The sequence below is a fragment of the Gekko japonicus genome, unplaced genomic scaffold (assembly GCF_001447785.1).
Source record: "Gekko japonicus isolate JY-2015 unplaced genomic scaffold, Gekko_japonicus_V1.1 scaffold738, whole genome shotgun sequence".
In the NCBI taxonomy this organism is placed as follows: domain Eukaryota; kingdom Metazoa; phylum Chordata; class Lepidosauria; order Squamata; family Gekkonidae; genus Gekko; species Gekko japonicus.
Window position 1 is genome coordinate 525,589 of NW_015173145.1, and position 14,399 is coordinate 539,987.

The 14,399-nt window shown below is 41.5% G+C and overlaps 1 protein-coding gene across 1 annotated transcript in view; it reads left to right on the plus strand.

Moving 5' to 3' along the window:
* LOC107119731 (ankyrin repeat and KH domain-containing protein 1-like) overlaps positions 1-14,399 on the plus strand; it is a 118,775-nt gene that overhangs the window by 51,764 nt on the left and 52,612 nt on the right. The window contains exons 10-15 of the mRNA XM_015422313.1: positions 880-1,071; positions 2,527-2,636; positions 3,095-3,182; positions 5,318-5,445; positions 5,621-5,764; positions 6,368-6,470. Coding sequence (XP_015277799.1) covers positions 880-1,071; positions 2,527-2,636; positions 3,095-3,182; positions 5,318-5,445; positions 5,621-5,764; positions 6,368-6,470 — 765 coding nt within the window. The remainder of the gene's footprint in view (positions 1-879; positions 1,072-2,526; positions 2,637-3,094; positions 3,183-5,317; positions 5,446-5,620; positions 5,765-6,367; positions 6,471-14,399) is intronic.

Here is a 14,399-nt window from a genome sequence, read left to right on the forward strand (position 1 = left end):
CCCCCCAACTCAAGCCTACCCAGGGAGGGGAACACTGGCTGGGGAAAGGAAGACTGATTGGGGAGGCATGCCTCCCCTTCGCTTCCCCAGCCACCCTGTTGGGAGCTGCACAATATGTATGAAAGAGCCGTATGTGGCTCCCGAGCCACAGTTTGGCCACCCCTGTCATAGAGTGCTTCAGAGTTCTATTCTTTCCTCATGTCATTAGGACACTCAGTTTGACCATTCGTAACTTTGGTTTTGGTGTCATCAACATGCTGAATGATGCCTAAGCCCTCTGTTTTATTAAATTAGTCTCCAGAAGTAACTGTGTCTGTCCTAGACTGTTGCTCAAGTGTTGTGGTCAGGTTTTAAGAGAGAACAAACTGAAGCTGGAATCCGGGCACAAGAGAGATGATGGGGGTCTGAAAAGCTGACAGTTTAAAAGAAGGTGTGTTGCCAACTTTGGGTTGAGTAGCTCTGCAGTTGGTAGATTATTAAGAATGGGGGGGATAGAAGTCTTTGGACAGCGCTGGCTCTTTGACTTGGAAACGGAGATGAGCACCGCCCCTAGAGTTGGATTCGACTGGCTTTCGAGCAAGGGAAACCTTTACCTTCTTGGTTTTATATAGCGTTAATTGCTATTCCTGTGTACAAGCACTCTTTATTTTCCACTACGTGGGGAAAGGTGGTATAGAAATAAATAAATATGATTATAGTATTAACTTCGCTAGCAAAATAGTACAGCTAATTCCGTTAACCCTTATATTGGCAACAGTTACCCAGATTTCAAGAAAAATGTATTCCACATCAGTAAAGTGTAACTCCTAGTAAAGCTGAATGCGAAGGCTATAGGGATGCTAGTAATTTTATGTAATCTTTTCATCGTTTGGTTCACAGGTGCTAATATCAATGCACAGACTGAAGAGACACAAGAGACTGCTCTAACTTTGGCGTGCTGTGGAGGTTTTTCAGAAGTAGCTGACTTCCTCATTAAAGCAGGAGCCGACATAGAACTTGGTTGTTCTACACCTTTGATGGAAGCAGCACAGGAGGGCCACTTAGAGCTGGTGAAATACTTACTGGCCGCAGGTATGTTTATTAGCAATTAGGATGGTCACAGAAGATGTATGGTTTACAGCAGGTGGGGCAAGTAATAATCCTCAAGGCCTCTTTAGTTTGTGGGTGGCAGCAGGTACAATGTCTGTCTGCTTTTCTCCCAAAATGGTGGTAAAGCCTCTACAAATACCTGTCAGATTTACAGAGAGGATGACAAAAGTATTATTGAGAGACTTTCTGTAGCCCTTGTTAATGTAACATTATAAGCATCCTTGATGGTCGTTTCATAGCCAGTGATATGAAGTTGCTTGTCTTGTAGTATGAAAATAACAGTTTGGGTTTGATTAGGTCAGTGATCTCTCCACTGTGCTTCTTGCATAGTTCTATCACATTTAGGCATTTGTATTAGAAAATCTGGTAATAGGTTGATAGCTTTGGGTGCACATCTTTTTTGGCATTTCACCTGTTTCCCAGCTGTCAAGAATTAGAGAACAACTCCTGTTACAGTACAAGCAAATTTATTTCCATTTATTAATCACCTGTCCCTACAAATTGTGGGGCTCTAAGTGATGTACAAAAGTTCTAAAACCATAAAAGACATAAAAACCAGTCCAATAGCATACTATAATTAAAAGCAGGTGGCAACATTTTGTAGCTTCCTACCAGATCTGGCATGTGAGCGCTTCACATGTTCAGGGGGAAATAAGTTCTATATAGAAGAAGGGTCCAGGTAGGTAGGTAGGATGCCAGCCATGATATTAACCCTTGCTGTCCTCAACCAAATGCCTGGCGGAACATCTCTGCCTTACAGGCCCCTGTAGATTTGCATAAGATCCTGCAGGGCCCTTATGTTATTTGACAGAGAGTCCCACCAGGTTGTGGCCAGGGCCGAAAAAGCACTGGCCTGATCAAGGATCTCTCTAGGGCTGGGGATCACCAGCAAGTTATTCTGTGAAGTGCGTAATGCTCTCCCCAGGGTGCACGTTGGTCCCAGACCGCTCATGTTACAGTTCTGGAACTATGGGGAGTCTGGGCAGTAACTTCCATACCGGTGTTAGTGCTCAGAAATGCTTATTTGATGAAACCTTGCAAAATCCCTGACACTGTTAATTAATACTGCCATTTACAGAATGGGAATGATGGTGACTTGCACTAACTAACTACATGATACCAGAATCCAAGCACTGTGACTGTCTCATATGTTTCCAGGTGTATTTTGGCTCTTTATGTCCTGAAGAGTGACCCAGTTTTAAAAGATGTTTGAAACTGAAAAAATGACAGGAGCAATTTGATATATAATAAGGCAATCTGCTGTTTTTTAAAAAAACTAGCTGTAATAGGTTTCTGGATCCTCACGAGCTTTATAGTTTATACAAGACTTCTAATTCATACCTTCTGTGTTGAAGTCTGTCATACCGACACTCACTAAATGATGTTTGGTGAGCAAGTTTGAATACATTATGAGAATAATTCATTACTCATCAACAGGAGCTAATGTTCATGCTACAACTGCAACAGGAGACACTGCTTTGACTTACGCCTGTGAAAATGGACATACTGATGTTGCAGATGTTCTGCTTCAAGCTGGTGCAGATTTAGTAAGACTTCAATCTCTTTAAAGTATTTTAACTTAACAGCCTTTCCCCCTGAAAACAAGTAAGAACTGTGTCAGCTGCCTACCTAGGGCATGGAGCAGGGCTGTTCTTAATGCCATTGGCATGGTTGCACTGTCTTGCAGGTTCTGTTGGGTCCCAAAGCAGCCTTTGGGGGTACTACATACACATCTGAGTAAGATTCCATTCTCTGTACACTAACTGGTGCTGTGCATATAAGTGCCCTGTCATGGCACTGACACATCAGATCAGAAGAGGAATCTCTGTGGTAGCTCTAAGGCTGTTGCTGCAGGGCTTGGGATGGGGTTAGTACTACCTTCTGGTATTAACATCGCACATGTCCTGAAGTTCCTTGCTTTAGCAGCAGAACACCATGTAGGTGGTTAGTCAGATCATGTGTTTCCCTATGTGAATTACAGTTTCTTTGTAATGTTTCTAAATAGGAGCATGAATCTGAAGGTGGAAGGACACCACTAATGAAGGCTGCAAGAGCGGGTCATCTATGCACTGTGCAATTTCTTATTAGCAAAGGTTAGTAGTGTTAGCTGAATACATGGCTATCAGGAGCATTATGCATAAAGAATCTGTTTTACTGTATGGCAACTTGCATTTCTAAGTGTTTAATCTTAGCTTTTTCAAAACTAGTACATAATTACAAAAGCTGCTGTAATAGGGAATTCAGCGCGGAAACCAGGAGTCCCATATTCAGTCAAGATCAGACAGATAAAGCATGATCAAATGATATTTTATTTGCCCGTTCATTAACTTATACAACATCTAGTAGTTTCAGCAGCCATTCTGTAATAGCTGGAAGTGAAGCTGTCTTGGCAGCAGCTTAACAGTTATTTGAAATTCTCTAAATAAATCAAAAGTAAAATTACTGGAAAAAGGAAACCCAAATTTCAGCATGATGGCTAACATCTGTTAAGTACAACGTCCATGGTTTGAATCTAGTGAACAGCTACACCAGACATGACAGAAGTCTATGTGATCACCTTTACACTCCCAACTTTTACAGAGCTAACCATCAGTTATGAAGTTAGATAACAGTGACTATTGAAAGCTGTCTAGTTGACATCTAAACACTCTGCAACATCTTGTATCATGGGGAGGTTAATACAGGAATAGACACTGATAAGAGAACATCCAGCATCCTGTGTAACACAGTGGCCAACCAACTATCCCTAGAAGGCCCATGAGCATGACATGATGGCCACAGCCTTCCAAATGTACTCCCTGGGATAGATAAGAGCAGGACCATTTCGGACTTTGTAAGTTGACCTTGGCCCAGATACATATGGATTGTTTTTAATGTTGATATAATATGATCTTGCCAACTAATGCCATGCAAAAATCTTGTTGTATGGCATTGTCTACCTTCTGAAGTTTCTAGATTTTATTCAAGGCCAGTCCAGTCCTGCATAGTGCATGTTACAGCATGAAGGCAAGGATAAGTGTATTAATGGAGCCCTTCACATAACCCTGATTCTAGGAGCATTCCACTATTGTTCTATGAGACCAGGTTGAAAGCCTTTCGCTATTGATGTTGTAGGAGAGGAGTTCCATGGTTGGTGCCACCAGAGTGAAAGAGGGCCTTCACTTTGTGCATGATGGTCTCTATCTCAGGGCTTGCATCCCAATACACTCGGAAGGCAAAGTGCTGCTTTGTTTTGTACTACTGTGGCTAAATTTGCAGATGACACGAAGTTGTTCAGGGTGGTGAGAACCAGGGAGGATTGTGAGGCACTCCAAAGGGGATCTGTCGAGGATGGGCGAGTGGGCGTCAACGTGGCAAATGGGGTTCAGTGTGGCCAAGTGCAAAGTGATGCACATTGGAGCCAAAAATCCTAACTATAAATACACGTTGATGGGGTCTGAACTGGCAGAGACTGACCAAGAGAGAGATCCTCCATTGTTAATTTCTTTAATACAGAAGATGGATGGGAGGCTAAGAGGCAGAAGCTCACTCTAAAATTTGTGGTTGAGCCATGTAACAGGGACTCACAATTCATTCTGTTAGTCACTGGACTACAGTAGTCCCATTGTAGAATACTGAGTTGAATCACACCCAAATCTGTTTTGACTATAGGGATTTCTACCAGAGCAGGACTCCCTTGTCTTCACCTTCTTGTAGCAGCCCTAAATCCCCCCCTGAAATGATTCTGCTGAGAGATGGGGAGGGACTGTGGCTCAGTGTTAGAGCATCTGCTTGGCAGGTTCAGTCCCCAGCAACTCCTGTTTAAATGACCAGGTGATGTGAATTACCTCCACCTGAGACCCTGGAGAGCTGTTGCTGGCCTGAGTAGACAACACTGACCTTGATGGATCAAAAGGTCTGATTCAGTCTAAGGCAGCTTCATGTGACTCATGTGAATGAGGTCCCCCAAAAACAACATAGAGGGTTGGAGGTCTGCTGCTAAAGGAGAATGGCCAGAAATTCCCTCCCCCCTTCCATCAGTGGAAGCTTTTGCTGCACAAAATCTGTTGTCTTGATTTCTGTTCCAACACATCAACTATTAGTAAAAAATATTTCAGTAACATGATATGGCAAGTATAAGCGGTTGTCAGTTGTTTATCCACCAGAGTTACTGTCTGCCTTTAAAATTAGGATTTGGAAACTAAAAACTCATATGGATGTTCCCCTCAACTATATTTTCTCTTGATAGGTGCCAATGTTAACCGGGCTACAGCTAATAATGACCACACAGTTGTATCGCTGGCATGTGCTGGGGGCCATCTTGCTGTCGTCGAGCTACTTCTAGCTCATGGTGCAGACCCCACTCATCGTCTTAAGGTATTCTGTGTCATTTCAGTTTGAGATTACTGTGTGTGTATTTTTGATTGGTGTACAGCCAAAACCTGCCCCAGCTACTGAGCTTGACCTCATAGTAAAATTTCAGACCTCTGCTTTGCAGTTTGCACAAAACCACAAATGCTTCATTTTTGTCCTGCTCAATTTTGTGTTCCAGGATGGCTCTACAATGCTTATTGAAGCTGCAAAGGGTGGGCATACAAATGTTGTTTCCTATTTACTGGATTACCCAAACAACGTTCTGTCAGTCCCAACCACAGACATGTCTCAGCTCACACCGCCATCTCAGGATCAGTCTCAGGTGAGCCGCAAAGCTTTTTAACTATAACAATGCAAAACTTTTTTTTTTTAATTTTTGCATGTTGAAATATGAAAAATGTGAATAGAAAGTAAGTTGAGTGAAATTCAGTCCACTGTTGTCTGCTTACGGAAAATAGTGAAAGCAGAATTGTAGCCTGCAGGAAGTAAACAGAGCTCCATATAAGCCTCTGGTGTTTAGTTAGTCAGGTACTATATTTCTGTACTTGTAGCAGCTCAACCTTCATACGTTTGATACAGTACGGAGATAATGTCATAGTTAGGGTTAGGGTGAGACTTGGACACATCTCCTGTAATATTCATTATTCCTTTAGCTGAAGTATCATGTTGCTTAAAGAGTATGTGTAGTGTCATTCTGCATGTGATAGATTTTTAAAAGGCTTAATTCAGAATGTCTTCTTAAAATATTTCATAACATTTTTATAGGAAATTTGCTTTGGTCTTAGAGCTAGTGAAGATACATTTGAGCATGTTTTTAATGCAGAGTGTGTTTTTGAGATGGGGTAAGAGTGTTCTAAACACATTGGACAAACTTGTGATCCTTAAACTTCCTGACAAGAATTTTTCCTCTGAGTTGACTTTGCAGGTTCCACGTGTACCAATGCATGCACTTGCCATGGTTGTACCTCCCCAGGAACCTGACAGAACCCCTCAAGAGACCCCTCCTGCACTTTTGAGTCTCCCCAAAGGTTAGTATACAGCTTTTAAAAAAAATAAATGCTATGTTACATCTGTAGGGCATGGGAAGGGCTTAGAATTGTTGTGCAGTCTGTTTTAGGCCATCACAGTAAGCTTTAAAACACATTGGCAAAGATCCAAATCACTGCTCAGGCTCATGACATAGTAGAGCAGCAGTTTTATCTCTTTTCTTTCAGTGGCTACCCCCCACACTCACACATAAACAAAAACACATAAATACCTTATAAAGTAAAGGTAAAGGTTCCCTTGCTCGAAAGCCAGTCGAATCTGACTCTAGGGTTGCAGTGCTTATCTCCGTTTCAAAGCCAAAGAGCCAGCGCTGTCCGAAGACGTTTCCGTGGTCAAGTGGCTGGCATGACTAAACACCAAGGCGCACGGAACGCTGTTACCTTCCCACCGAAGCGGTACCTATTTATCTACTTGCAATTTCTTGCTTTCGAACTGCTAGGTTGGCAGGAGCTGGAACTAGAGACGGGAGCTCACTCCGTCATGCAGCATACTCGGGTCTCGACCTGCTGAAATACCGACCTTCCACAGCCTGCAGTTCAGCGCCTTAACCACTTGAGCCACTGCAGCTCCTTAAATACCTTATACAGCATCACAAATTGTGCTTGAAACTCCTTGCACTGTCAAACCATTTTGTCACATTTAACAAAAACAAATACTAGTCACTATCTTTAGAATGTATTCGATCATTTAAATGCTTTGCTTCGGAGAAATACATGGCTGGTGGCATTTTACATTTGATTACCTTTGTGGAAAATTGCCTATTTGATTTCTTAACTGTGAGCCGTTTTCTGCCACTTCTTACTGTATCTGCAGCACTAGTCAAACAGTGTATTCATTTCCTTCATTGACACTGTTGATTGTAAATCAAGGCAAATGTTAGGTATTTTTGCAAAATTCTAAGTACCAGCGTTAGTTTTAGAGACTCTTGTTAGCATTTCGGTAAAGGCAGTCTTTAAAGCTAAGAGGCATACTGAATTGTTATTGGACTGCCATATGTGGCAGGTGGATTGTGTGTTGCACCTGCCTCTTAAGTCTTCTAGAAGACTTTCCCCAGTTCTTCAATTACAGCTGCAATATACATGGGTGATCATGTATCAAAGAATTTATTATTATTTTGGTTTTAGAACCTGTTCTAAGACCAGTGAATGTAATTGAGTAAAGCTATGTATTAAACAACAGATAACACTAGGTGGGAAGTGAGATGAACTGAGCCAGAAGTGACAAAGCATGCATAATTGCTGCATGTGCATTGTTGCCAGAAGTATGCTAGGTGCTGTGCAGAACATAGACTTTCCCTCGGTCCTTCCCAGAGGACAATAAGATTAATGGAACTAAAATGGAAATACATCAGATAATGCAGGAGCATTTTTAGTAAGTGTTTTTTTCCTGTGAGAAGTGTGGGCTCTCGAACATAGTTCACAGAACTTTTTTTCTCAAGAAATACTGAGTTTGATCCCAAGAAGTTCTTATTTGAGTGGACAGCACTTTGGCTTATGCCACAGGGTGTTTTGCATTTCCATGGGTTTATCATGGAGCTGCAGTCCGATGTTCTGCCTCCTGCCCTGTTTCTGTGAGTCTCTCAGCCTTCAGCACTTTACTGGGTGATGTTGGGAACTACAGGAGGTGGGAAAGATGTGTTGGGAAGCATTTCTCTGGATTTAGCCACTTGCATGCCTAGATTTTAATAGTGTTTACTGTGGGCTTACATAGTGTTTGCTTGGAGCATTATCTCAGGAATCTAATAAAATATGCTAATATCGGGTCTCTGTATTCTCTGCTTTAAAAAAATTGAGATTCAATGCAAGAGCAAATTCTGTGCCAAGGCTGCTATATTGATCACTACTAAGATTTGGACCATTTAGAATGTCAACTGAAAAACCTGCTTGCTTAATCGTTCTGCACTGATTAGTGGCCATTGTAGTCATTCACTGCTCAGTCACCACAGTGTTGATAAGCCTCTAATTTGAGAAAAAAAGGGCTTGTTTCCGCTTTCAAATAAATACAGAATTCTTAAGTGTCTGGTAAGCATGAGAATATTGGTGAAATTTCTGCAGTGGAACCTCTTATGCATCGTGGTAGGTCATCTATCTGCAGAGCAAGGTTTCTGTACTGTTTCAGCTTAAGAAGGAAGAATAAAACACCGAACAGCGTTGTCACCTTTGTGGCCCATTTTAACATTTGATTTATTGATTGCTTTAAAATATTAGTGCACTGCTTTAAAGGATTACATGGTGGCAAGACCCTAAGAAAAATGTAAAAATAGAAAATAAGCCACATACATCAGGTAAAATAACACAGCAGCCATATAAAAAATGAGCAGAAGTATGCTATGCTCATCCTTCATTCTCCCGTCCACAATTTCTTGGTCCATGATGGAACGCTCAGAAGAATGACTTTTTAACAGATAGTCACATATTACTAGATAGTCACATAGTCAAGTCAGAACATTTTGTTGATGCATCCAACCAATCCTAGCGTGTGGTTGGCAAGAGGTTAAACTCTGATATATACAGAATTGATTTAGAACTGGAAAACTGAATTCATTTGAGGAGTAAGTATAGCATGAAGCCAAAGAAAAGGTCTTGTACATGCTTTAATGTATATCATACTTAACATGCCCTGATAAGTCGCATGAGAAACATTATATGTTTCTTGTAATAGTCATTTTTTATTTTAAAAAAATTCTACCCAGCTTCTCCAAGACCTGTATGCTTCATTAATTTTATTTTTACAATAAGACAGCAGATAAGAGTTCTAAAACAACACTCTCCAGAATTATTTGTCAGTGAAACTAGCAGATAAAACTGCTCTGTGCTGTTTGCAAAATATCAGTGGGGAGGGAGCACCTCTTCAGGTAGAGAACCCCATAAAGTGGGAATGGCCACTGAGAATGCTGATGATGTAGTCTTTACTGTTTAGACTAGTCATGAAGAAGGAGAAGAAGAAGAGAAGAAGAGGTTGGATTTATACCCTGCCCTTCACTACCCAAAGGTGTTTCAGAGCGTCTTACAAACTCCTTTCCGTTCCCCTCCCCACAACAGACACCCTGTGAGGTAGGTGGGGCTGAGAGACCTCTGAGAGAACTGTGACTGACCCAAGGTCACCCAGCTAGCTTCATGTGGAAGAGTGGAGAATCAAACCTGTTTCTCCAGAGTAAAGTCCGTTGCTTTTAACCACTACACCAAGCTGGCTCTCCTATGGCTCCCCTACACATACTGTGTAGAAGACCTCAGTGTATGAAAGAGTACGACATTGGAACAAGAAAGTTGAATGTGTATCTTTTGTAGTATCAGTTGTCCGGTTCTGAATATAGAAAAACGGAAAAGTAGAAAAAGAACAAAGTAGCTGCATCAAACGTCTGTTCATGGTGGTTCTGACCTCCACTTGTTGCTGACTCACATGCTGCCTCCCTCCTTCCATTGTGCATGAAGCACTGCTGAAACCTTTCTAGTTTTGGGAGCCTTGAATCAAACTCAAATTTGCGATAACATCTGAATCAGGGCACCTGGGTAGATGGACGTTGGCGTCCTCCCTGCAAACTGTGACACTAGGCAGCAGTTGAATCCAAGTTTACAATCCTGGGTTGTGAGGAGGAAATAACTTCCTGCATATGGATGTTTTGGCGAATTGGAGTTTTTGTTCAAGCCTTTCCAAAAGGAGGGAATCTTCAACAGTGTACTACGTGTAAGAGGTGGAGGGAAAGGAGCACGTGAATACAGCAACAAACAGAATTTACCAAATGGTTTGGTTTGTGAGATCTGAATGCAGCCAGTGTCTGGTGTCTGGAAAACTAGTGCAACGGCTTCCTTTTGCTCTTCACTGAAGAAAATGTTGGTTTGTTTAAGCGTGTAGTTGTTGCTGGTCTGTGTAGCCCTTTCCCCAATCTGTTCACCCATAATGGTTAGAAAAAGAAATGTGTTGCATACTTCCTGCTGCCCTGCAGGTGGTAGTGAATGAATTGGAGCCGAGGTGGGGAAACACTAGCTTTGTGTTTATTTTTTCTGATTGTTGGGAAAGTGCATAGGGGACACATGTAGATTGGTGGTAGCCCTTTGTCCTCCATATTGTTTGAACTTTCTGAGATTCTAACTAAAGGGAATATGAAGAGGAAAGGCAAGAGGGAGGGATATCAAGTGGCTAGGAAGGCCTCATTTTGTAGTCCCCTCCCATTTTGTACTTTCCCCCTTATTTTGTGTTTTTTTTAATCCCTAAATATACAGTTCTGTGTTCTGTGTACACTTGCATACTTTTGATAAGCCCACAACTCTACCTTTTCTTGGTGTGTTTCTAAATAATCACTGAAAAATGAAAGTAGGTGATCTGAAGGGATTATTTTAAATTCTTTTTCTAATACTGTATTGCACCCCAGAGAAAGTATACAGCTTGTGATACTGGAGTAGCATTGTTCATGATCATGCTATTAAAATTGACTTATCTGGGACTGTTAGCAATTAATTCAAGAAATCAAAAGTTTTGAAACAATATAAACAAGGACAGAGAGCCGTGCTGGATGAAACCAGTGGTCCATCTGCACTAGCATTCTGCTTCACACAGTGACCAATACAGTTGCCCTGTTGGACCAGTGAACAGGAATAGAGGCCAAGACTTTCCCTTCTGCTGCCTCCCAGTATTGATATTCAGACATTTGCTGCCTCTATACATTCAAGTTCCCTTTACCTACCATGGCTAGAAGCTGTGATGGGCCCATCTATATAGTAATAGCCAAGGCGCCCCCTGCGTACGGATATCTAAATCCGCACATTGGGGGCACCTAAGGAGCAAAGAGATTTTCCTGTACATTTGGGGCAATCCCCAGATGTGCAGAAAAACCTGAAAAGTTGAAAAAAAATATAGGGGGGGATACTTAAATCCCCCCCAAAGTAAAAGAGCATTCCCTGCACATGGGCAGGGAACACTCTGAGAACTGCCTCGCAGCCGCTGGGGGAGGGTCAAAGGCTTGGCGGGCTGGCGACTGTGAGCTGCTTAGCCCTTTGCTGCCGCCACCGCGTGGGCGGGGGAGAGCTGGGTGTGCCAGCTGGGCCGAGCTCAGGCCTCGTTGCCATGGGGGGGGCAATGGAGGTTTGGCGGGGCCCAGCAGCTCGGAGCCACACGGCCCTTGCTGTCGGGGCCAGGCATGGGAGGGGGAGAAGGCTTGCCTGCAGCGGCTTCCTCCTCTGTGTGGAGCTCTCCCCCCCCATGTGAGTATTGCGGGTCGCTGCTTCTTGTCCCTCATAAATCTAATTCCCTGTGTGTGTATCCATAACTATATCCAGTGGCAGTGAATTTCACAATTTAATTACTCATCAGGTGAAGAAGAATCTATCTTGAACCTGTTGCCAGTCAACTTCAGAAGGTGCCTCTGAGTTCTATCTGGGCCCCTATTAGCGTAAATTTCAGTGGTGTGCAGGCATCCTGAAGGGATTTGACTCTTAATTCTCTCTTTTACTTTCCTTCTGACTAGTAAAGTTCCCTCTTTTGAAATCAAATTTGATTGGGACTTTGGAGATGAATCCTGAACTTGATAGCATTGTGGTCTCCGTTCCGATTGGTACAACATCTACATCTCACAGAGGTCTAGAGCCCTGCTCAGAACTAAGTTTGAAGTCATAACACGTCTAGTCAGCTTCATGACCTGCTGCTGCTCCAGTGCACAGTTTTAAGATTTCTAGAAACCTCATTGCTACTGCATGACTTGAGCACACACTTTTCCAGTCAATGTGAGGGTAGGTGAAGTCACCCAGTATAACAACGTTTTCCACTATCTCCAAATGGGTAGAGCTCTAATCTACTAAAACAAATGACCTGATCAAATGCTCCAATTGAATGTTCAGTGTATGTAAAAAGAAAACTGACAAGTAATCCAGTGGAGTGTATATATAAACGTTAAAACAAGGTATAGCTGAAGTGTGTTAAATACATTAATCACCCTATATATCTGATTACAAAGGAGCCAGATACATTTTTGTACTATTAAAGCATACCAAGAATTACTAGAGAGAATAAGGAGTATTTAGAAATTCCAGTAACAATTGAAATACATTCTACAATAAGAGTAGGAGATCTCATGGTTGAATTTTATTCAAACAGTAATTAGTAAGTCCATTGACAAACACAGTTGTTCTCATAGTAAAGTGGCTGGGCTCCATATCGCTTACAAAAGCCACACAACAGGACTAGGGGGAGTGCCTGCCTACTCAGGGGAATTCACAGGTTTTTAGAAAACGATGACTTTGTAAATCAACCAGAAGAGAAAAACTCAAGAAATCTGCCTGAAAAGAACGAAATTCTCCAGAATGGGTGGGACATTGAGTCCCTGTTTACTGCAAGAAAGGGTGGGTGGAGGGCGCAAAATATTTTAATAGTAAAATTGGGGAGAGATTTTGAGGGTGGGATTCCCTCCCTACCACTAGGCTTGTGAATTGCAGTGTGCTGATTCTTTTGCTTTAAAAAAGCAATCTAGACAAGAAAATATCAAAACTGTAGGAAGAACTAAAAATAATGCCTAAATCAGATAAATATTTTAGCTTGTTTATAAACATCCTCTTGCTTATATTTTAATCCAAGCTTTTAAATTCTACACCTCAATTTTGGTGATACAAATGCATGAAAATATCTTAATACAGATAAAATGTGCACAAGTATTTACATATTATACAAGAACAATAAATATAGTGTTGATACCTTTAATTGATTTTTGGTAGATTAGTTGGTTGATGTTTTAATTGGTAAATTATTAGATAGATCTCAACAGCAAGAAACTGTAATTGTCTTTAATTGGAAGAGAGTCTTAGTTAATAGTTACAAAATGTATTAAAGCAGTTGCAGTCTTTGAGGAGGCAACCAAGAGTGATCTGCATTAGTGATTTGTTCTACAATCTATTATGTATCTTCATTAATACAGAATTTGAAAAGTCTCTTCCTCAACATTTTTGTTTTGGCAAGTTTCCCCTGTAGGTGGGGTTAGTAGATACTACTATCGGTGTTAGAATATTAGAAACAGTGCATTTCAGGTTGCTGACCTGTTTGCACTAAATATATGAACAGTCCAAGAAAATGATGGACTACTTTTTACTTGAACTCTTCAAATCAGAACAGGGTGTATTCCAAGATACAGCAACTCAGGCACTTCTTGGGATGGTGCTGAAATAATAAAATGATTTGTCTGACTCCTGGAGCTCACTTGTGGCTTCATGGTCTCTGTCATTGAACTGTTCCGAATACCTGGCTCCCAGAAATGATGCAACTTTGATGTTTCATAGTGGCTTGGAAATGCATTGTGATATTGATTCTCCAATCAATTATTGCCTTGATTTCAGGTCTGTATTTTTGAAACAGTTGTAACTTTCTCTTTCCTAAAAAGAGATCTTCCTGTCTGATTCTCCCCCCTCCCCGCAATAAACTTCTCTTGTTATTTTGATGTTTCTGAGGTGAGAAGTGTTATAGGGGACGCATGTGCTACATTGATCATATTAGCTCTTTCAGAGGTTTTGCTCTTTTTAATGTATTCATAACTTGGCTGGAAGGATTTACAGAACTACCCTTAAAGTGATCCTGTGCATTCTTATGCAGGTGCAAAAATGAGTTACTGTACAATTCCTTATTGCTGTAGGACATTGATTTGCAGTGTTGTGTCACATATACACATCCCCCTCCAGTTTGCACATCTGATAAACAATGCATTGACTGTTTAAAAAGGTCAAGTAGAGATTGGTGCCACCAGTATGATGTTGACACACAATTTGCATCTCTGCTTTCAATCTTTCCTACACTCTCATTTTACTGCTATTCTATACCCAAATGTGCCAGTGAGCTACTGAATTGGGGCATGAAAGAAATAATGGTAGTTGGCAGGCCCTCGGAGGAACTTTGGTTGTTGCTGACATTAAGTCTCAACCAGTTTTCTCAGATGT